The 22,277-nt window shown below is 42.4% G+C and overlaps 1 protein-coding gene across 10 annotated transcripts in view; it reads left to right on the forward strand.

Annotated features, from left to right (window-relative positions):
* The window catches only part of PASD1 (PAS domain containing repressor 1), a 98,744-nt gene that overhangs the window by 39,038 nt on the left and 37,429 nt on the right, over positions 1-22,277 (forward strand). For all 10 annotated transcript variants that reach the window (XM_082207224.1, XM_082207226.1, XM_082207227.1 and 7 more), the window contains exons 2-4: positions 13,829-13,885; positions 15,194-15,348; positions 16,656-16,747. In XM_082207224.1, the coding sequence (XP_082063350.1) occupies positions 13,854-13,885; positions 15,194-15,348; positions 16,656-16,747 (279 nt within the window). In that variant the 5' untranslated portion in view covers positions 13,829-13,853. The remainder of the gene's footprint in view (positions 1-13,828; positions 13,886-15,193; positions 15,349-16,655; positions 16,748-22,277) is intronic.

A 22,277-nucleotide genomic window follows, 5' to 3' on the forward strand; every position in this document is an offset into this window, starting at 1 on the left:
TAGGGATGGGTGAATCTGTCCATTTCAGTTTTATTCAGTTTCCCATTTTTGCAAGACCTCCAAGCCGACCCCCCATTAGAATAAAGAAATTCACACAGACACGGATATTTTGTTTAAGGTTTTGGGCAAAATTTTGGCCACAACTTTATTGATTACAGGAATGAGAGCGGTATTGGCTTAGGAATTGGCAAGACTGTATCTGACTCCTGCCCGCTTTGCAGGAAGTCTGTAAGGGTAAACCACCCAAAGGGAAATTGCCACTTAAAGTGACAGGAATGTTCCCCACCAGGCACCTCCACTGCCCTCTCACTTGGCTCAAATATTGTCTGCACAGGCAAGCAGACGCCGGTGCCTATTCCGATAGCAGTGTGCACCCAGGAGTGATGTTGCAGCAAACAAAGCACTTTACCATACTGGATAAATTGTAAATATAGAACTTGTGACTCTGAGGATCAAATGACCCATATAGGAGTGAAACCTTCAACCTCGGCATCATTGACACTGCTCCAACCCGCTGAGTAGGGGTGGGAAATAACCCAAACGGCCATTCAGAGTAGCACTGAACAACCAGCGCCAGTGAAAGAAAACAACAGAACAATTAAAGGAGCCTGCAGGCCGAGAAATGTCAAATAAAAGCAATCAGTAAAAGTAAGCCCTTAAATTAAGTTACTTGTATTCGGTACACATGTACAGCTGTCAGCGCAGAACAGAATTATTTTTCTTTGCAATTTCACCCAATGCACACTTTTTTGGGAGAGAAAATTTTCCCTAGTAAAATGCATTTTTGTCTGTTGTTTTTACTAACATGTTTTACTACACACACTTTACCCAGGTTTGTGCATTTTTGTGCATTTGGCTGGAGAACTGCACTGCAGATTTTGCAGCTGTGTGAGTTTTGAAAGATGGCTGTGTTCAGTTTGCATATTGTTGTGGAACTGTATTGCTTTCTTTTGAGTTTACCTAGCAAATACTGATCCAATGCATACCCTTATCTATTGCTCTGGTTGCCTGAGATATATATTTTAAGACATTATACTACATACAGTCAGGAAATGTAGTATGTTCCAATCCAGTAATGTAGTAGTTCTTACATGGTTATGTTTCTGCAAAGTCTTCCAAGTTTTCTAGAGCAAGGAAGAGAGGACTGAAGTGCAGCAGACTCTCTTGAAGGTTCTTTACACTGCTGCTGCTTGTATCTAGGTTAATGAAACAAGCTTGTGCATGCAATAAGTTAAGGAAATGTGTTACTGGGGCAGGAGAATTCCTGTCTACCTCTCCGTCCCCGGAGAGAAGAAGCAAAACTGTACATCTTCATTCCTCTTTGACATGGAGACATGGCAACTTTGGCCACCCTCCAAAAGTGTCTGTGAGTGTGCATGCTTTACTTTGGCTAGCTAAATGTCATTCTGAGTTTGCAACAGTCTGCCAACAGCAGGAGGCAAATTTAGGCAAATTTTAATGCTGCATGTATAGACTCCTTAATTACCGCATTCTCAGTGCTTAAACCAGCCATAAGGAATATAGAAGCCCTGCCTGCTGTTGAAATGTCATCTATAAAAATGAGGCATAATTGAATCAGTAACACTTTACTGGAAAGGTTAAACTCACACTTTTCTTTTAAAGTCATTGTGCATTCAGATGTCAGACACAAGCTGTTTCTTTCTGCCTATAGTTGAGCTTGAATGGCAGACCCTGATTGATACTATAGATGTGTGCAGCCATAGTGGTTCAGAGAGCTGTCCTCCCTCCCCAAATGTAGCTGTAATGATATGCTTATTGTAAAGGAGTTTTGGCAATCCCATATGTGCTCTGTTGCATAAGCTCGTACTCAGCTTTATGGTAGAGGTTCCATCACTGGAAGCCACCCAAAGACTAGGAAACCTCAAAGTGCTTTGAAAGAAAGTCATGAAAATGGGCTTTTGTTAAGGACCCAACAGAATGAGAGTTAAGCTTTGCCTAAAATTCTGTGGATTGGAAAGAGCTATCTGGGAAAAATATAGTACTTTGCTCAGGAAATAACCTTCGTTCAGAGGTCTCTTCCTAGCTGTTACTAAGGTATGAACACTTTCCTGAGTATTCACGCCCTCCCCTCTGCTCGTGTATGTTTTTATAGGGCTAGGATGAGTACCGTCTTCCTCTGCACATCGCTTTGATGGATGGTGTGAATTAGATTGAGAAGCAAACATTGCTTCTACTATTTAGCGCATACATGCTGCTGACAATTTACAAAGTGCACCACAATCTTTTTATCATATATTTGCCATCACAGTAACCCTCTAATCTGGTTGATGCTGCTTCCACTTTGCAGTCAGGGGGCAAAAGGTCAAGGGCTAATGATATATAGGACTGAGTCAGATTTTTGTCGGATGTTGCATTTAACCATGAAACATTGTTTTGGGGGAAGCATGAGGTTTTCTCAGGTTCATCCAAAGGGCACAAAGATCAGCTTTTGCTGTGAAATTAGAACATCCCGCCCTCGTTGGCAGAGACTTGCCAAGAGCTAGGAAGCTATGCCACTGAGCTTAGTTGTTGGCATAGTTTGACGCTCCTAAATTAGTTTATACAGCAACTTTAAAGGGAGGCAGTTCACAGAAATATTCAGAACCCTACCCAACTTCTCTTGGTAAGAGGGAAATTACCGTATTTTTTGCTCTATAAGACTCACTTTTTCCCTCCTAAAAAGTAAGGGGAAATGTGTGTGCGTCTTATGGAGCGAATGCAGGCTGCACAGCTATCCCTCTTGCTGTTCTGGCTTCTGAGATACAGAATATTTTTTTTCTTGTTTTCCTCCTCCAAAAACTAGGTGCGTCTTGTGGTCTGGTGCGTCTTATAGAGCGAAAAATACGGTATATTACTGCACTTTGCTTCTGTTAAAATGTCTGTTGCAGTTGCTCCCTTTGGCAAGTTTGGAAAGGTTAGGGGACAGCAAAGGGAGGGCATTAGGCTCCCTTGTGCCCATGATGACATCATCAGTGGTGCATGTCGTGGCTGATTCAGCAGAAGTCCAGTTTTGAAACCAGAGGCATTTAAGTTATCCAGACAATGCCATCCAAATTGTTTTCCATTTAAAGAGCCCCATTCCAAACTGGATGTGGGTGGGTCTTTCATTACTAATTGCAGCATGTTGCAATTCTGCAAGCATGCTAATGGTTGCCAAAGTAGTTTCTCATTTTGCACATAGTAAACTTTTGTTACACCTGCAATCTGCAGTTTACAAACAGAGAGGCTATCACCCTATGACCTATGTGCACGGAACATGTTAATTCTCCTGGAACTAGGTAAAAATGCTAATATCTACATGGAAATGCTTATCTGAATAATTTGGTAATTAGTATTCTTTTTTATTATTAATTTGTATACTGCCCTTCGTCTGAAAACCCCAGGGCAGTTCACAACAGAAAAATACAAAATTAAAATACAAAATACATAACAAAACCAAGCCAAAACAATGACCATCAAACACATTTAAAAAGCCATAGAATGTTAATTAGCCAAATTCCAAGCAGTCATTAGTAAGCCTGTGACTTTAGGACAAAATGCAGGGAATGCATATTACAGATCTTACACTGCAATATTTTGCAGAATTGCAGTAGCCAGTCAACATGCTCTTATTTGTTAATTTGCAGAATTTGTATACTGCTTTATATCCAGAAGTTGCAACAATGGGGTTTGCAATATAGTTTTAATTAATTTGTTAATTTATGAAGCATCCTGAGTAAATCAGCACGGCAAGATGGAAGCAATCCCAACAAAAGCCAGTAGCAACAAGAATGGAAAAATAAGGCTGGGAGGACCGAAAGCTTTCCTAAATTAAAGCGCCTTTTCCCACTTTCTGAAAAGCAAGCAGGAAGGAGCATTGAAAAGCCTCTCTGTAGGAAGGGCACTCCAGAGAATCGTAGCCACAACTATGAAGACACTTCCTTTTCAAGGGCTTAACTTTGACTGGGATTGTTGATTGTTTGACTTCTGTTGATTATGCAGAGCAATAAAAGCAGCACTATTTTTCTAGAAAAAGAGGTCCCTTGTTTTCTTATACAGTCATACCTCATGTTACGTTTGCTTCAGGTTGCCCCTTTTCAGTTTGCATCCCACGGCAACCTGGAAGTACCGGAAAGGGTTACTTCCGGGTTTTGCTGCTTGCGCATGCGCAGATGTGCAAAAAGACGCCACACGCATGCGCACAAGTGGTGAATCGTGTCTCGTGCAGGCGCAGGTTGCGTTCTCTTCAGGTTGCGAATGGGCCTCCAGAACGGATCCCATTCACAACCAGAGGTACCACTGTAATGGCAATGGTGCCCACCTGAGAGGTTATCCCTGTTTCTCAGGGGCAGTCCCAGATTTACAGAAACTACTGGTTTCTAATTTGATCCTGGAATGTCCTGCTGTTCCTTCGGACATCCCTGTTTTCACCTGAGAAACGTTGGAGGGTATGCAGTTATGTGACCCCCAAGCCAAGGAGATAAGTAACGATACAACCTATAGAAGACCGGAAGGCAGCCCTGTATCAGAAAGTATTTTTTAATGTTTAATTTTCATTGTGTTTTTATATTTGTTGTAAGCTGCCTAGAATGGCTGGGGCAACCCAGTGTGATGGGGAGGGATATAAATAACAAAAGTGTTGTTGTTGTTGTTGTTGTTGTGCAGGACATCCCTATTTTCATTGGAGAAATATTGGAGGGTTAGGGTGCAGGAGCATCCCCAGATTTCGGGGAGCCCTGGGACACTGGGAATCTGTGGGTGCTTTTGCCCCCTCTTCTTTCTCAAATATTCCCCTCCTGCCTATTGGCCTCAGCCCTTTCAAGGAAAACCAAGTACAGTGGTACCTCAGGTTAAGTAATTAATTCGTTCTGGAGGTCCGTTCTTAACCTGAAACTGTTCTTAACCTGAAGCACCACTTTAGCTAATGGGGCCTCCTGCTGCTGCCGCGCCGCCGGAGCACGATTTTTGCTCTCATTCTGAAGCAAAGTTCTTAACCCGAGGTACTATTTCTGGGTTAGCAGAGTCTGTAACCTGAAGCGTATGTAACCTGAAGCATATGTAACCCGAGGTACCACTGTATTGACCTATATGTCAGCCTGTTGTCAAAAACCTGCTCAAATCTGCTGCTTTTAAAGGTAGTTCAAATTAAAAATATACAGTGGTACCTCTGTTTAAGAACAGTCTGGTTTAAGAACAGTCCGGTTTACAAACTCTGCAAAACTGGAAATAGTGTCGCGGTTTGAGAACTTTACCTCGGTCTATGAACGGAATCCAAACGGTGAAAGGGCATTGGCGGCAGGAGGCCTCATTAGGGAAAGTGAATTTTGGTTTAAGAACGGTTTCGGTTTAAGAATGGACTTCCGGAACGGATTACGTTTGTAAACCAAGGTACCACTGTATTGGTTTTTAATTGCCTATTATTTGACATTTTAAATATTTGTTTCATATCTGCTATTCAGTTGGAGGTTCTAATTACAGTCAAGCCATAAAGAAATTATGACCAAGATAGGTAATACGAAAAGAAAACTAATCATTTGAATTTCACTGATTGCTTTTAAAAATAATAATTAGCGCCAAACTTAGATTCACAAAATGTATAGGTGTATGCGTCCCCCTGCATCCCCCCAGAAAAAAGCACTGCTCAGAGGTATAACTTAACGTGCAATTTTAGCCACAGTAACCCAAGAGTAAAGTCAATGGGAGGACAGACATGTCATTCATTGAGATTATCGCCCCCCCCCCCAATGGCAAGGGTAGCTTATCTTTGATCTAATCCTTTCACTTGGACTTTAAATGGGCACAGCACAGGTAGATGGGCAGGTGGATAGAATCACACAGTTACAAGTTTGACCACATCTTATGAAACTTTTCTGACGTATCTTGAATCAATTCTATTTAAAGATCCAGCTTAAAACAAGACGGCGAACACTTTGCACTCAATGTAGCCCTAAACTGTTTAATCCAGTTAAGAATATTTTGACCTTATTTGTACCATCTAGGCCGATTCTTTTTACAGCTCAACATTCTGCTGCATCATGGCAGAAAAGGCTGTGTGTGTTTTGGCAAACATTTTTACATGCAAAGCTATTCCCCCCAACTTGTGCTTCTAGCCAAGTAAATGTTAACTCCAGCTTTCTCGTTTATTTAGCTGTTCTGCTCTGGCACTCAGACAGTGCAAAGTAATTTGAACACTTGAAATGAGCTCTAATATATATATATGCTGATTATCATTGTTGTTAGCACTGAAGCCTTAAAAATTAAGGATGCAGTCCTAACTCCCTGGTGCTGATGGACTCAAGGAGCATTTCTTTGCCATAAAAAGCCCCTATCAACCTGTAGCCCTCAAGTTTGGTGCCCCACACTTGGAGAGCCATGGTTCCCCTATCCCTGCACTGGGGCCTGCTCTGAGACGTTCTCAAACCCTGGGCCCTCCAGATGTTTTAGACTACAACTTCCATAATCCGGCATCATCTGAGGTGCACAAGGTTGAGGAAGGCTGTGCTGGAGCTCACATAAGGCATGCCCAGAGATCCAGTGTTTTATTAAAAAAAGTGTCAGTGTGGTCAAAGCGTCAAACTTACTTAAACCTCCCCTACTGCAGCAAAACTTACTATAGGTCCTTGGGACACTTACACTCTCTCAGCCTAGCTTACCTCATGGGGATGTTGTGAAGAGAAAGTGGGTTGGAGGTGGGGGGACGACGACGGCCACAAACACTTCTGTGAGTTCTTTGGATGAAAAGCAATAAATACATGCAATAAATAAATAAATAGATATTCATTCAGCTTTTTTGATATGCTATTTTGGTCTTGCATTTCTTGCTTTAGTGTCTTCTCCACTTTCTGTTATGTGTAAAAGTACCTCTGCGAACATGTAAAAATTGCAGTTAGCCATCGGCTAATTAAATGATCCATGGCCTTGTAAGGGACGCTGGTGGCGCTGTGGTCTAAACCACAGAGCATAGGGCTTGCCGATCAGAAGGTTGGCGGTTCAAATCCCCGCAACGGGGTGAGCTCCCGTTGTTTGGTCCCAGCTCCTCCCACCTAGCAATTCGAAAGCATGTCAAAGTGCAAGTAGATAAATAGGTACCGCTCTGGCAGGAAGGTAAATGGCATTTCTTTGCGCTGCTCTGGTTCACCAGAAGCGGCTTAGTCATGTTGGCCACATGACCTGAAAAAACTGTTTGCAGACAAACATTGGCTCCCTTGGCCCATAGAGTGAGATGCGCGTGCAACCCCAGAGTCGTCCGTGACTGGACCTGACAGTCAGGGGTACCTTTACCTCTATCTTTTATGGCCTTTTAAACTGGGGTGTGTGTGATAATTCTATGTATTTTTGTGCTTTTATATTGTAAACCGCCCTGTGATCCTGGAATGAAGGGTGGTATAGAAACATATAACATATGTGGCTTTTTAGTTTAGAGTAAAGATGACATCACAGGCATGTGTAAAATCATACATTGTGTGGAGCAGAAACAAAGAATTGTAGAGTTGGATGGGACACTGAGGGACATCTAGTCCAACCCCCTGCAATTTAGGTATCTCAACTAAAACATCCAGCGAAGGAAAGTCCACAATCTCCTGAGGGAGTCCATTCCATTGCCGAACAACTCTTACTGTCAGAAAGTTCTTCCTGATGTTGAGTCAGAATCATCTTTCTTGTGACTTGAAACCATTGGTTCAGGTCCTACCCTCTGTTGACTCACATTGTTGACCCGTGTTAAGACTGCGGTCTACTATGACCTCTAGATCCTTGTCACATGTACTACTAGCAAGCTAAGTATCCCCCAACTTATATTTGTGCAGCTGGTTCTTCCAGCCAAAGGGGACGCGGGTGGCGCTGAGGTCTGAACCACTGAGCCTCTTGGGGTTGCTGATCAGAAGGTCAGCAGTGTGAATCCCCGTGACGGAGTGAGCTGCCGTTGCTCTGTCCCAGCTCCTGCCAACCTAGCAGTTTGAAAGCACATCAAAGTGCAAGTAGATAAACAGGTACCACTGTGGTGGGAAGGTAAACAGTGCTTCCATGCGCTCTGGTTTCCGTCACGGTGTTCTGTTGTGCCAGAAGTGGTTTAGTCCTGCTGGCCACATGAACCAGAAGAAGAAGAAGAGTTTGGATTTGATATCCTGCTTTATCACTACCCTAAGGAGTCTCAAAGCGGCTAACATTCTCCTTTCCCTTCCTCCTCCACAACAAACACTCTGTAAGGTGAGTGGGGCTGAGAGACTTCAAAGAAGTGTGACTGGCCCAAGGTCACCCAGCAGCTGCATGGAGACTCGAACCCGGTTCACCAGATTACGAGACAACTGCTCTTAACCACTACACCACACTGGCTCTCCAGAAAGCTGTCTGTGGACAAATGCAGTCTCCCTCAGCCTGAAAGCAAGATGAGCGCCGCAACCCCATGGTTGCCTTTGGTTGGACTTAACCGTCCAGGGGTCCTTTACCTTTACCTATTACCTCTTCCAGCCTAAGTGTACACAAGTGGATAGAGAACAGTTTATCTCCCTTGTATCGCAGTGGAGCTCTGAGACATCCAATGAAGCTAAATGTTGGCAGTGCCATTAAATTATGGAATTTGTTCCCTCCACAATCTGCTCAATGGGTCAGAGAGGATGTTCCTCTCAGGAGCATGCAAATCCTAATTATTTTCGCGGCGATCAAGATTGACACTGACCTCAGTGATACCTAGCTAAATCATTAAGACTCCAGATGTGCCTATAGGTCCCTGTCCTCTGCTTTTCCCGCAACCCCCCCAAACCCCCCCCACTCCCGTCTCAGTAATTTTAAAGTGTGGGCGTTTTCAACATGTAGAGGATGCAACAAAATTGGCTAATTAAGCAACTGCTTCAGAGAAATGATACGTCTTACAGATAGACAATAAAATGATTCGGGGCAAAGAAAGGTCCTGGCAAATTAAAGCAATTAAAGATTTGATGTAACATGGAGAATCTTATAGATCAGTGGGTGGTACTGCCCCCTGGGGGGCAGTGGGATTAGCTGGGGGGCAAGGAGGCGGTGGGAGGTGGGGACTGGGGGTGTAAGTGACTACCAGGCTTTGAAAAGCTGGTGACATGGAAACAAGTTAATCAGTTTTGTTGAATTAATTCAGCTAAATAGTTTTAATTGGACATTGAATACATGTGCAATTAGTTGTTATGGTTTTGAATTCTACTGTGCTGTTATGTTCCTTAGAGGGTTGCACAAACCGCTATTCTGAATAATGCTTTTTTATGGCTGCAACCTAGCAGTCGGGGGGGGGGGCACCAAAAGTAGCATTGTAAGCATCACTGGATGGCAGAGTATAGCTGCCATAGTGCCTGAGAGGAACATTACATCATAGAAGTGGGGGGGGCAGGGTGGATTTGATTTAAATCAATTCAATTTAAATTCCTTTTTTTACAGAAAGGTTCAATCTTGCTGGCATCCTCTTAGTATTGATAATCGGAGGAAGGTTTCATTTTTGGAATAATAAATTTTCAGAGTAGTTTTTACAGTTCTATCAAAAATTACTGATTTGGTTCCACTATTAGAAATACATAGATAATTATGAAATTATTGTGAGGTTTAATAAGTTAACTCTTTATATTTGGACAACTTTTCTGCTGTACTTTATTGGAAGGAGAAAAATAACCATTTCCTTAATAACAATTTAAACAATTAACTAAAACAGTAACATTATATCGTATGCAGTCCTTTTTTCCTGGGGGTACACATACCCTTAAACATTTTGTGAATCCAAGTTTGGCTTCATTAAGGGGGGCGGTATTTCAATATGAGTAGGAAAATGAGAGTACCCCTAAATATTTTTTAGGAAAAAACCACTGGGCATATGTATCCATGTTTGTTAACTGATGTGGTTAAACAATTATTATTATTATTTTTAAAAAAACTTAGACTGAGTTTGGAGAGGCTGGCCATCCTTTTTCTAGCGGCGAGGAGAGATACAGTTGGTAGGCCTGGGCTGCCACAGGCTTGCAGAAAGAACAAGGAGGAGGAGAAACAGGCTGGTGGAAAGCTGTAAAATGGGAACCAGGGACTGGAGCAGAGAACTTCAGGGATTCCTGCTGCAGAGACTTTATTGGGTAGAGACTTTATTGTTTGGACAATGCCAGGCGAGCCCTGGGAAGAAGGGCCTGGAAGCAGTGAACTCTTTTATTAGTTGACTGGCAAGCACTTCAAGGTCTCACCAGGGACTTACAGATCCCAGTTACTATTTCCACATACACACCCCTTTGGATTTGCTTCTACATTCAGGTGCCTATTCTGTACAGTTAAGTGTTAGTACAGTTGTTGGAACCCAGTGGGATTGGGAAAAGGTTGCACTTGCCTCAAGTCTGAGTTGCACAGACATTCAACTGACTTGCACAATTATTACACAAAAATCCCAAGACTTGTGGAGTATTCTGCTCACAAGGCTGCACTTTCATTTTTACTGCTTCTCACTTAGCTACTTGCGCAGATCTATTCCACTCCAAACTATCTATGCATTGAACCTCTTGGAACTTAGCAGTTAAGAGGTAAGGGGTCGATTCTGTGTATATAAATTTGCAAAGGAACAAAATGGGATTAAGGTTTCCCCCCACAACTCTGTATGTTTATTTTATAACATTTTTCCTGTGAAGAAAAGTCATGTTACCTCTGCAGACACTGTTTCACACTTTTGAGAACTGTAAAAACAAGCATCTGTGAAATATCTTCTTCTTAGAAAAACTGCCTTAAATAATCTTACAGAAACCTCTGGAAGAGCATGACATTGTGAATGGATTAATGGAATTCATTTACCAAAAAATTTAAACATGGCATATAAAGCCTCATGCTACATAATTAAAAACAAATTCTTATTGCCTTTGGACTATGTTGTTGTTGTTTAGTCGTTTAGTCATGTCCGACTCTTCGTGACCCCATGGACCAGAGCACGCCAGGCACTCCTGTCTTCCACTGCCTCCCGCAGTTTGGTCAAACTCATGCTGGTAGCTTCAAGAACACTGTCCCACCATCTCATCCTCTGTCGTCCCCTTCTCCTTGTGCCCTCCATCTTTCCCAGCATCAGGGTCTTTTCCTGGGAGTCTTCTCTTTTCATGAGGTGGCCAAAGTATTGGAGCCTCAGCTTCAGGATCTATCCTTCCAGTGAGCACTCAGCAGTGGCGTAGCGTGGGGGATGCCAGGGGTGCCGGCCGCACCGGGCGCAACATTGGGGGGGGGGCGCGTTTGGCCAGCCCTTCGCAAGACAAAAGTCCATAGGGAAATCTCCGGGACAGCGGGGAAGCGCAGTGCGTCTTCCCCACTGTCCTCGGACCTCCTCCGAAGCCTGGCGGTGGGGCAGAGAGACCTCCTCCCGCCGCCAGGCTTCGGAAGGCTGTCCTGAAGATTTGTGGTGGGAGCAGTGGCGTAGCGTGGGGGGTGCAGGGGGGCCTGCCGCACCTGGCGCAACATCTGGGGGGGGCGCGGAAGAGACTCGAGTGCTAAAATCCACGGGTTAGGGGGCGCAAATTACTTGCCTTGCCCCAGGTGCTGAGAACCCACGCTACACCACTGGCACTCAGGGCTGATTTCCTTCAGAATGGAGAGGTTTGATCTTCTTGCAGTCCATGAGCCTCTCAAGAGTCTCCTCCAGCACCATAATTCAAAAGCATCAATTCTTCGGCGATCAGCCTTCTTTATGGACTATAATGTAACCTTATAGCCTTTGGCCTATAATGTAGGCCAAAGATAAATAGAAAACTATCTTTATGTAGGCCAAAGATAAATAGAAAACTATCTTTAGAAAGGTTTTTTCCTCCAAAAACATTTTATTTTAAAAAATCCAATTTAAATAAAAAAATGATTTAAATCAAAAAATCCAATTTATATTTTAAAAATCCACATTTTTAAAATAAAAAAATCATTGATTTTTATCCTCCCGGGGGGGGGGGGACTGAAATGGAGGCTAGTTGCCTGAGCTTCTTGCTAGAACCCTGGAAGTTGCTTAAGAATGCCAGGTGCTAATGTCAGCCCTGTCTATGCTAACCTAATCTAATGCAGCGTTTGCATGCAATTTTTTTTTAAAAATAATTATATTCAAATAGGTTGAGATTTCTTACTGTCAGCCATTCTCAAATATTTACCTTTTTTTTTTTGCCTATTTTTAAACCAGACATCCTTTCTAAAAAAAATTTTGACTGCTCATCCATGTTTTTAACCAACATTTTGGTTTTATCTAAATTTATTTTGAAACCTGCCACTTCTCCAAACCTTTTAATTTCTTCTCATGCTTTGGGAACACTCTCCAAAGTTTGTTCTAGAGTCAACAGCACATCGTCAGCAAATTATAGACTCTAGGTCCCACCTCAATACCTTTAATTTCCCTGTTTTCCCTTACATTCTGAAGCAGTATTTCTAAAGTCATAATAAACAACAGCGGAGCCTTTTCTTCACTGCTATTTTTCTAAAAAAAAATTAAAAAAAGGAATGCTGGAACTCACCATGTTCTCTTAAAATGGCAACAATGCCTACCTGAGAGGTGCCGGAACTGAGTTCTGGCAAGTTCTGGCTTGGGGGAAAAAGAGACCTGCTTTTCTTCCATATTGTTCTCCTGAAGTTTTAAAACTTATGTAGCTGTTAAATCACTTGAGGTGACGGTTGCCATGCAGCAAAAAATATTTTGTTGTACCCACCAAAAAAATTTCCTGGGGCACTAGGTGTGGTCCTCTGGACACACCGCTGAAAGTGGCTTGTGAGTTCCTGGGGTTGTGATTGGTTCATTACAGTCACTGATGGAGGATGATTCTGATGGCATGGCTGTGATTAGTTCTGGTTGGGATTTTTTCAAAAGGGAGGATCATTCCCAGCAGTGTAAATGCTGGTGAAATCAAAAGGGTGTGGAGACAGATTGTGGCTTGATTTGCCTGCCACAGCCCATCTGTCAAAACTGGGATGTGATTCCTCATAATCACTCTGAACCAGTGGATTTAATGCAAGTCGTCAGCCGAGAAACAATTTGTTCCATAGCTGTTTTCAGCGAGTTCCATTGCGTTGAAGATGTGATTTCACCCCCATTTTTTCCTGTGGTTTTGAACACGTAAAGCATGTTCGAGATTTGCACAAAGATTTAGCTTTCTGATATAGAAAAGCAAACTTCTCTCTATCTGACATGGGTTGAACTCACACGCCATACTAAACCAAACCAATGACTAGTGTAAATGTACCAGCTGCTGAGTAAGAGATCTCATCTGCTTTGCTCTCCCCTGTGCTTTAAATCAATGTGGTGCCGCAATAAGCAAAGCTGCAACCCTAGAGTCGGTCACGACTGGACCTTTTATCCACCTAATGATGGGCCGTGGGTGGGGCTGTGGTCTAAATCACTGAGCTTAGGGCTTGCTGACCTTAACTGTCAGGGGTCCTTTACCTTTACCTTTTTATACACCTGAGGGCCATCTTATTATCTCTGTAATCCTCATCAGCTGTCCAGAGTTTTCAACACTGAAGTAAAACTTCTTTGTTTTCAAGGGCTTCATTGAAAGGTGACCCAACCATTCTGAGGTAGTTACTCTGATGTTTTATTATATGCTTGTTATTTTATGATTTATGGTGTCATATTGTTTACTGCTTTAGTATTTTAAAATGTATGGTAAGTTATATGCAGATGTATATAAGTAGATAAAATATTGAAAATGGTGTAGTTGGGTGTTTTGTTTTGTTTTTATCTATCCTGAGCTTGGGTCAGACAGGTTATTTATCTAAATGAATCAAATACAGTAGCATCAACAATTATTGGTTGATGAAGCTGCCACCTTCATAGCATTGGGCAATTGCCACCTTCATAGCATTGGGCAATGTTTCTCATGCCTCTCATATTCTCCTTGTGTTCCAGAACTCTGTATTGTGTAAACGAGCTGATGGACGAAGATGAGAAGGACAGGGCAAAGAGGTATGGATATAGGCGCATGTCATTCTCCAAGCTCACCTGTCCTTATCTGAAAATGCAAAAACAGTTAACTATGCCACTTCTGATAACAATGACTCAAAGCCCAAAGACCCAAAATGGAGGGTCGTTTCTCACTCTTGTTTCTTATTCTGTAGTAGTACAGATTTGTGTACCATGCAAGATGGCATCCGTTTTCATCATGGCTAACAAGGGTGAAATTATCAAAATTATCAAAGTTTACTAAAGGATAAAACTGTCAAAGTTCATTAGCCCCAAAAGTTGCTACATGCATCTTTTTGATGTTTTAGAAACTGTGGGTGAATAACTGAAATGTGGATCCATGTCATAATTATTCCACCCACACTTTCCCCTAGAATTTGGTGCTGCTGGAGTCAGGACACTGGGCTGGAAATAACTCTTTCCTAAGGATGTAAGATCTTCACAATCCTGTTGGGTTCATGCAAGCACAATTGGTCAACATTGTGTTTCCAACAGGGGCAAAGCCAAATGACTGCAGTAGGCTTCCCCCTAACATTTAGTATCCAGCTGTGCAGTGCCTAAGGTCAAGTGTAGTATCTATTCTTATCAGTTTAAAAAAGGAGGCACTGTTTAGCACTTATTTCATATTAGGTTTCCTGGAGATTGCACCTGTAGACTTCATCCCAAATGCAGGGAGTTGCCTCCCAAAGTGGTTTACAAACCACACACCAGCACATACACAATGTAATATAATATTAAAACCATTTCAAACATCAAAACAGTGTTAAAAGCCAACATAAACCATACAATAATACTTACCAGCATAGATCTAATATTCCAGAGCCAGAGAACAGTACTGTATCGTATATATGTAACCCAATCACAGGTTGCTTCCAGATGACCTGTTTCTTGAGCACTTACCCTGATTTGTTTTTTGCAAAGTTTGCAGAGAGGTTCGATGACACCAATTACTTATTGTTACTTATTTTAAGGGAGGTCATATAATGTTGCATCAAGCAATTGTTACTTCATTTTCCCATCTGTTTCCTTATTGCAAGAAACTCGCTTTTGTGTTGGGGGGGGGGGAGTGGGTTTGTGCAGAAGAATGCTGAATCAACTTTAATTCAACCACCTCAATATGCCAGTATCTAATTGAATCCCACCTAAAAATAACCATAGTCTGGAATCTAGCTGTGAAAGGCTATGGTAAGAAAACAGGTCTTTGTGGCTGTTTTAAAAATGTTGAAATGATCACGACCTAAACCTCGATTTCACAGTTCTTTCATTATCCCTTCATTATTTTCAACGCACTTTTGTGTTTCGATTGACTAGGGCATCGCGCAACAAGTCAGAAAAGAAAAGAAGAGACCAATTCAATGTCCTTATTAAGGAACTATGTACCATGCTGCAAGGCCATGGGCATCCACTCAAGATGGACAAATCCACAATACTGCAGAGGACCATCGACTTCTTACAGAAACAGAAAGGTACCTGAACTGCCTGCAGGCTCCTTTTCTCTGCCTCCCTTCTTAGTAGTGCCATTGCTATTTTTACTGTTACTGAAGTATATTGCACTACAGACATCTTAAAATGCATATCACAAGCTTTAAAAGGTGTGCAATGCCTTGCGATAACCCACCCCACCCAGTTAGCCTCTCTTTAAAGAGCACAAACAAACAGGATATGTAATCTCTAGTTTGGGGAAAGAGGGAAGAGGGCATGTATTCCCAAGGCAAATATATTTTATAAGAAGCTTTTGAAATGACAAGGATGTGGCTCTTAACATGGTAAGGCATAAAAAAGGGAGAGCCTTGAGCTTTTAAAATAAATACTTTAAAAAGAGCTGCATGAGTACTTATGCAAATTAACACTCAACCTTTTGCATTTTCCCCCTTACAAACTTTGTAAAACCCTTGTATGAACACATGGAGCTGCCTTATGCTGATTCCTAGCCCTTTGTGCCTATTCTGTTTGGCAAAGATGGAACTGTAGTACTCCAAAACATGTTGCCCTCCATATGTTTGGACTTCCACTCCCATCATTTCTGACAATTGGCTATGCTGTCTGGGGCTGATAGGAGCTGTAGTCCAGAACATTTGGCAGGCTTCAGATTGGGGAAGCCTCAGACAGAGCCTACAGAGCCTGAGTCAGAGGTCTTACAGAACATCTGTTACGTGGTCTTTCTTTACTGGAAATGTCCAGGACTGAACCTGGGACCTTCTGCATGCAACTCCTTAGAAACTGTTCCAAAACTATAAGGGCGCTGAAGAGAGGGAGATTATTTCATTGTCAAAAATGTCATGCAACCAGTGCTTTTCTTCTAAAAAAATGTTTAGGGGTATGCGTACCCCTGCGTCCCCCCCAGAAAAAAAGCACTGCATGCAACTAAAGAGGTTTCTGGACTGGGAATCATGGACACCAGTAAGACATGAACACGATTGAGGATTGAGTATATTTATGGGATGTGTGTTCAAATGCATGTTTGCCTCAGTGGTCTTATGCATTTGGTCCCATGCCAACTAAAACTGGATTTGGGCTGTGGTATTATCTGCATTCTCCTGTTTCCTTATCAGATCAATAATTATTTCTAGTCATTAGAGATGATTGTCAGGTTTTTCCTCACTATTTTGTCTCTAGTTAGATTATCTTCTAGTACAGGGCTGAAGGGGTGATATATAATATGTCTAATTTTCTGATATTGCTCCCTTTAAATGGGCTTCATGTTTCACAGTGTTTGATACTCCTGTGCTGCTCAAAATCATAACTTGCATGCCCTCCTTGTTTTCTCTTTTAGAAATCACAGCACAGACTGAGGCCTGTGAGATTAGGCAAGACTGGAAACCTTCATTTCTTAGCAACGAGGAGTTCACTCAGTTGATGTTAGAGGTAGGATAGAATTCAAATTGTACAGAATATGGGGGTGGAGGTCTGATGTTCAGTTCTCTTTGTCACCAGGTCATTAACCTGCTGTCCTTCTGAAAGGTGCTAGAAAAACCACACCCAGCGTAATATGGAATGTCATCTGCCAACAGCTTTATACATGTGACAGTCTGGCTGTGAATTTCACTTTTCACAAACAACTTGGCTGGCGATATGAAGAATTAAGATTTGAAGCATCTTTCTGGTTTCCAAAGCCTGACATCCAGTTGTTTTGGCAGTGAATAAAATGCCTAACAGCCCTTCTGCAGTTTGTTTAATCATATATTCCCAACTATTTCCCATGTTTACTGTGGGAATTGGGAAGTTCATAAACCTTACACTTGAGCCACCCTAACTACGGGTATATTTGGACATTCGCCAAATGATTTTTTTACGTGTTCTGTGAATCATCCTATTTGGGTTTCCATTCTCAATCAGGCTTAGTGGGAAATAAGCATTCTGCACATTTTTATATATAAAAGAGTCCATCTATCTGCCTACCAACTTACCAACCCGTCTTGCTTTTAATTGTTTGTTAAAGCAAGGTTTCCCGTTGTTTTCAGACAGTTCTCTGCTTTTGTTTCCCCTGCCAATGTTTAAGGGTGTGCACTGCCCTGGAATTGCAGTGTCTTGATTATTTCCTTCTCATAGAGATGTGATGACTCACCTTCTTTGGAAAAGAAGATATGTTTATCTCCATCTGCAAATGCCTCTTGATGAGCGAGTCAGTCCATTGCAGTTCAATCAAAACAGGCTCCTGCCTGAGACGAGACAAGCTCTTCGCAGGCTTCATTTGCAGATAGAGGACTATTTAATGAACCTTCTCTGTGCTGAAGGTTCTTTATTTTTGACATTATTTTAATGATTTCCCCATGAATGTGAGGGAGCAGAATAATTTGGGGAGTGGGAAGGAAGGGTACTGGACCCCCCCCCCGTCCAAGCTGCTCATCTTGGCTCCCTGCTGACCTGACAACAACAACACAGTTGTGATCTCAAGAGCATGTTGCCATGTGTGCAGCACTCATCAAAACTCCAAGCCTTTTACCGCACTGACATAAATAAGAAACATTGACTAGGGAGAGAAATAATGAAATGGAATGAATTAAGTCAGAATAAAGGGAACAGAAAATTTTTGCTGCTGTGGACTCCCAGGTCTCTGTGTTGCTGTTTCAAATAATATAGCTGGGACTTTTCCATGTGGCTTGTGAAAACCTGGCGTTTTTTAATTTTTAAAATACAGTGATGTTCTGGAGAAAACAGATACATGGATGAAGGTAAAAAGGAACAAGGTATTGAGTTCACTAAAGTTCTCACCAAATAGCCTCTGAAGTAGTTCAGGAATAAACTGCTGAAAGGTAGTTATTATCCCACCTGAACTCTTTATTTGCCTTCATGGTTTTGATTCTAAAATGACAAGTGGCATTGAAGAATCCTTCTTAATCATAGAATCATAGAATCATAGAGTTGGAAGAGACCACAAGGGCCATCGAGTCCAACCCCCTGCCAAGCAGGAAACACCATCAGAGCACTCCTGACATATGATTGTCAAGCCTCTGCTTAAAGACCTCCAAAGTAGGAGACTCCACCACACTCCTTGGCAGCAAATTCCACTGTCGAACAGCTCTTACTGTCAGGAAGTTCTTCCTAATGTTTAGGTGGAATCTTCTTTCTTGTAGTTTGGATCCATTGCTCCGTGTCCGCTTCTCCAGAGCAGCAGAAAACAACCTTTCTCCCTCCTCTATGTGACATCCTTTTATATATTTGAACATGGCTATCATATCACCCCTTAACCTCCTCTTCTCCAGGCTAAACATGCCCAGCTCCCTTAGCCGTTCCTCATAAGGCATCGTTTCCAGGCCTTTGACCATTTTGGTTGCCCTCCTCTGGACACGTTCCAGTTTGTCAGTGTCCTTCTTGAATTGTGGTGCCCAGAACTGGACACAGTACTCCAGGTGAGGTCTGACCAGAGCAGAATACAGTGGCACTATTACTTCCCTTGATCTAGATGCTATACTCCTATTGATGCAGCCCAGAATTGCATTGGCTTTTTTAGCTGCCGCGTCACACTGTTGGCTCATGTCAAGTTTGTGGTCAACCAAGACTCCTAGATCCTTTTCACATGTACTGCTCTCAAGCCAGGTGTCCCCCATCTTGTACTTGTGCCTCTCATTTTTTTTGCCCAAGTGCAATACTTTACATTTCTCCCTGTTAAAATTCATCTTGTTTGTTTTTGCCCAGTTCTCTAATCTGTCAAGGTCGTTTTGAAGTGTGATCCTGTCCTCTGGGGTGTTAGCCACCCCTCCCAGTTTGGTGTCATCTGCAAATTTGATCAGGATGCCCTTGAGTCCATCATCCAAGTCGTTGATAAAGATGTTGAATAAGACCGGGCCCAAGACAGAACCCTGTGGCACCCCACTAGTCACTCTTCTCCAGGATGAAGAGGAACCATTGATGAGCACCCTTTGGGTTCGGTCAGTCAGCCAGTTACAAATCCACTGAGTGGTAGCATAGTCAAGACCGCATTTTACCAGCTTCTTTACAAGAATATCATGGGGCACCTTGTCAAATGCCTTGCTGAAATCAAGGTAGGCTACATCCACTGCGTTCCCTTCATCTACCAGGCTTGTAATTCTGTCAAAAAACGAGATCAGGTTAGTCTGACATGACCTATTTTTCAGAAATCCATGCTGACTATTGGTGATCACAGCATTCCTTTCTAGGTGCTCATAGACTGTTTGCTTAATGATCTGCTCCAGAATCTTCCCTGGTATTGATGTCAGACTGACTGGGCGGTAATTATTTGGGTCCTCTCTTTCCCCCTTTTTGAAAATAGGGACAACATTTGCCCTCCTCCAGTCTGCCGGGACTTCGCCTGTTCTCCAGGAATTCTCAAAGATGACTGCCAGTGGTTCTGAGATCACATCTGCCAGTTCTTTTAATACTCTTGGATGCAGTTCATCTGGCCCTGGAGACTTGAATACATCTAAACTAGCCAAATATTCTTGTACTATCTCCTTAGTTATTCTGGGCTGTGTTTCCTTTGCTGAATCATTTGCTCCAAATTCTTCAGGTCGGGCATTGTTTTCTTTATCGGAGAAGACTGAGGCAAAGAAGGCATTGAGGAGTTCAGCCCTTTCTGTGTCCCCTGTTTGCATTTCACCATCTTCTCCTCTGAGTGACCCCACTGTTTCTTTGTTCTTCCTTTTGCTACGAACATACCCATAAAAGCCTTTTTTGTTGCTTTTAACCTCTCTAGCAAGCCTGAGTTCATTCTGTGCTTTAGCTTTTCTGACTTTGTGTCTACACGTGCTGGCTATTTGTTTGAATTCCTCTTTGGTGGTTTCCCCCCTTTTCCATTTTTTGTACACATCCTTTTTTAATCTTAATTCAGTTAAAAGTTCTTTAGATAGCCACCCTGGCTTCTTTAGGCACCTTCCATGTTTCCGTCTCATTGGTATTGCCTGGCGTTGTGCTTTTACTATCTCCCTCTTAACAAACTCCCAGCCATCATGAACTCCCTTTCCTAATGGCAAGACTTACCTGAGATTAACCCCTGAGCTCAATGGGACTTGCTTCGAAATATGCCGAAGCCTTCTGAGTTTGGAGTTTGTACTGCCCTCCCAAATAATTGTTCAAAAATGGCATTGCATCACCAGTCTCCCTCAACCTGGTGCTCTCTAGATGTTGAATCTGAACTACAACTCCCATCACCCCTGCCCATTGACCATGCCGGATGGGCAGCCATTGGGGAATGCTAGCATAGACTGTAATGTTATGTACACAGTGTATGTTTCTCAAAAAATCTAATTATACTCATTTCCCTAAGGTGTGGGGGACACATGATGTCATGCAGTGTATAGTGTGCATTAGGTTGGGTAATTATTGTGGAACGCTGAGTTAGGGAAACCTAACAATAATTTATTAATTCATATTACAGAAGTTCACTCAATGTTATAATTATCCAAACGTTACATGGAATTTAAAAAAAAAATACTTAAAAGCTCAGAATTTGGTGTCATTTAAGGAAGTTGTTTATTTTCATTTTAAACCATATTTTTTAAAAAAAATAGATATGCAGTCAACTAAGCCCCATAGATTTCATTGGGAATTATGTCTGAATAGATCTGTTTAGGATTGTACTCTTAAGTGTGCTTGAAATAATATGTACTCTAACTGTGCAGTTGTTTGCACACAATGAGGGACGTGGGTGGCGCTGTGGTCTAAACCACTGAGCCTCTTGGGCTTGCCGATCAGAAGGTCAGCGGTTCGAATCCCTTCAACTGGGTGAGCTCCCATTGCTCGGTCCTAGCTCCTGCCAACCTTGCAGTTCGAAAGCACGCCAAAAGTGCAAGTAGATTAATAGGTACCACTCCGGCCGGAACGTAAATGGCGTTTCAGTGCGCTGCTCTGGTTCGCCAGAAGCGGCTTAGCCATGCTGGCCACATTCAGTGGCGGAGCTTCATGCTTCAGCACCGGGGGCAGAGAGCAGGCGGGGGCCGGGCTGGCATGCGTCCCGAGGATGGGACACGCCGCTCAAAGGGGCGTGGTGTGCATCCTGGGGGTGGGGGGACAGCCACGATGGAACTCCGCCAGGATCACACTGCCGGGAGCGGGTCCCTCCCCCCGTCCCCCTCTTCCTCTGCCAGTGGCCACATGCCCGGAAAAACTGTCTGCGGAGCAGACAAGCGCTGGCTCCCTCGGCCTGTAAAGCGAGATGAGTGATGCAACCCCAGAGTTGTTCGCAACTAGACTTAACATGCACACAATAGCCTTTACTCCCAAGAACGTGTAAATAAGATTGCAGCTATTATCGCAAGGATTTACCTCTGAGTAAATGTACATAGGATCAAGCTGCATAGCTGCAGTATTATATGTACTTGCTAGTCTTCCATTGAAGACTTACTTTTAAATAAATGTGCTCACAAAACTTTTTGAAATCAATGCACAGATGGTTTTGCATGACATTTAAAATACCTCATGTTAAAGGAACAGAACCATTTAATTGCTAGCAGGGCCTCTTTATAAAAGGTACATATTGTAACATATGGTGGAGTTGCCCACAGTTTTACCTTTCTGGAACAATTCTTTTCATGTAATGGGGGGTGAGGATCACAGATCAAAGTGTTTTAATTGCATCTTTAGCTTTATTATATATACTAAGAACAGCATGATAAACCCAGATTAAAGATTATATTAGTTATATATTACTGACTCCTAATGACATTTATCTATAAGCATATATAAATGGTATTCTAAATTACAGTTTATTGAACTAACAGAAAAGGTAACCCAAAAACGACAGTTAGATAAAGGACAAATAAGACATCCTTTCTGAAGTATGGTATAACTATTATTTTTAATGGAAATAAGGCAGAAACCAGAAGAACACTGACAGTATGTATATGTAGAAATGACTGAAATCCCAACAATCTCACAATAAATCAAAAATAGCTTTTGAAAAAGATCTTGAAGTACTTAGAAGACCCGGGGGGGCGGG

This window comes from Podarcis vaucheri (assembly GCF_965113315.1).
Source record: "Podarcis vaucheri genome assembly, chromosome: Z".
NCBI lineage: Eukaryota > Metazoa > Chordata > Lepidosauria > Squamata > Lacertidae > Podarcis > Podarcis vaucheri.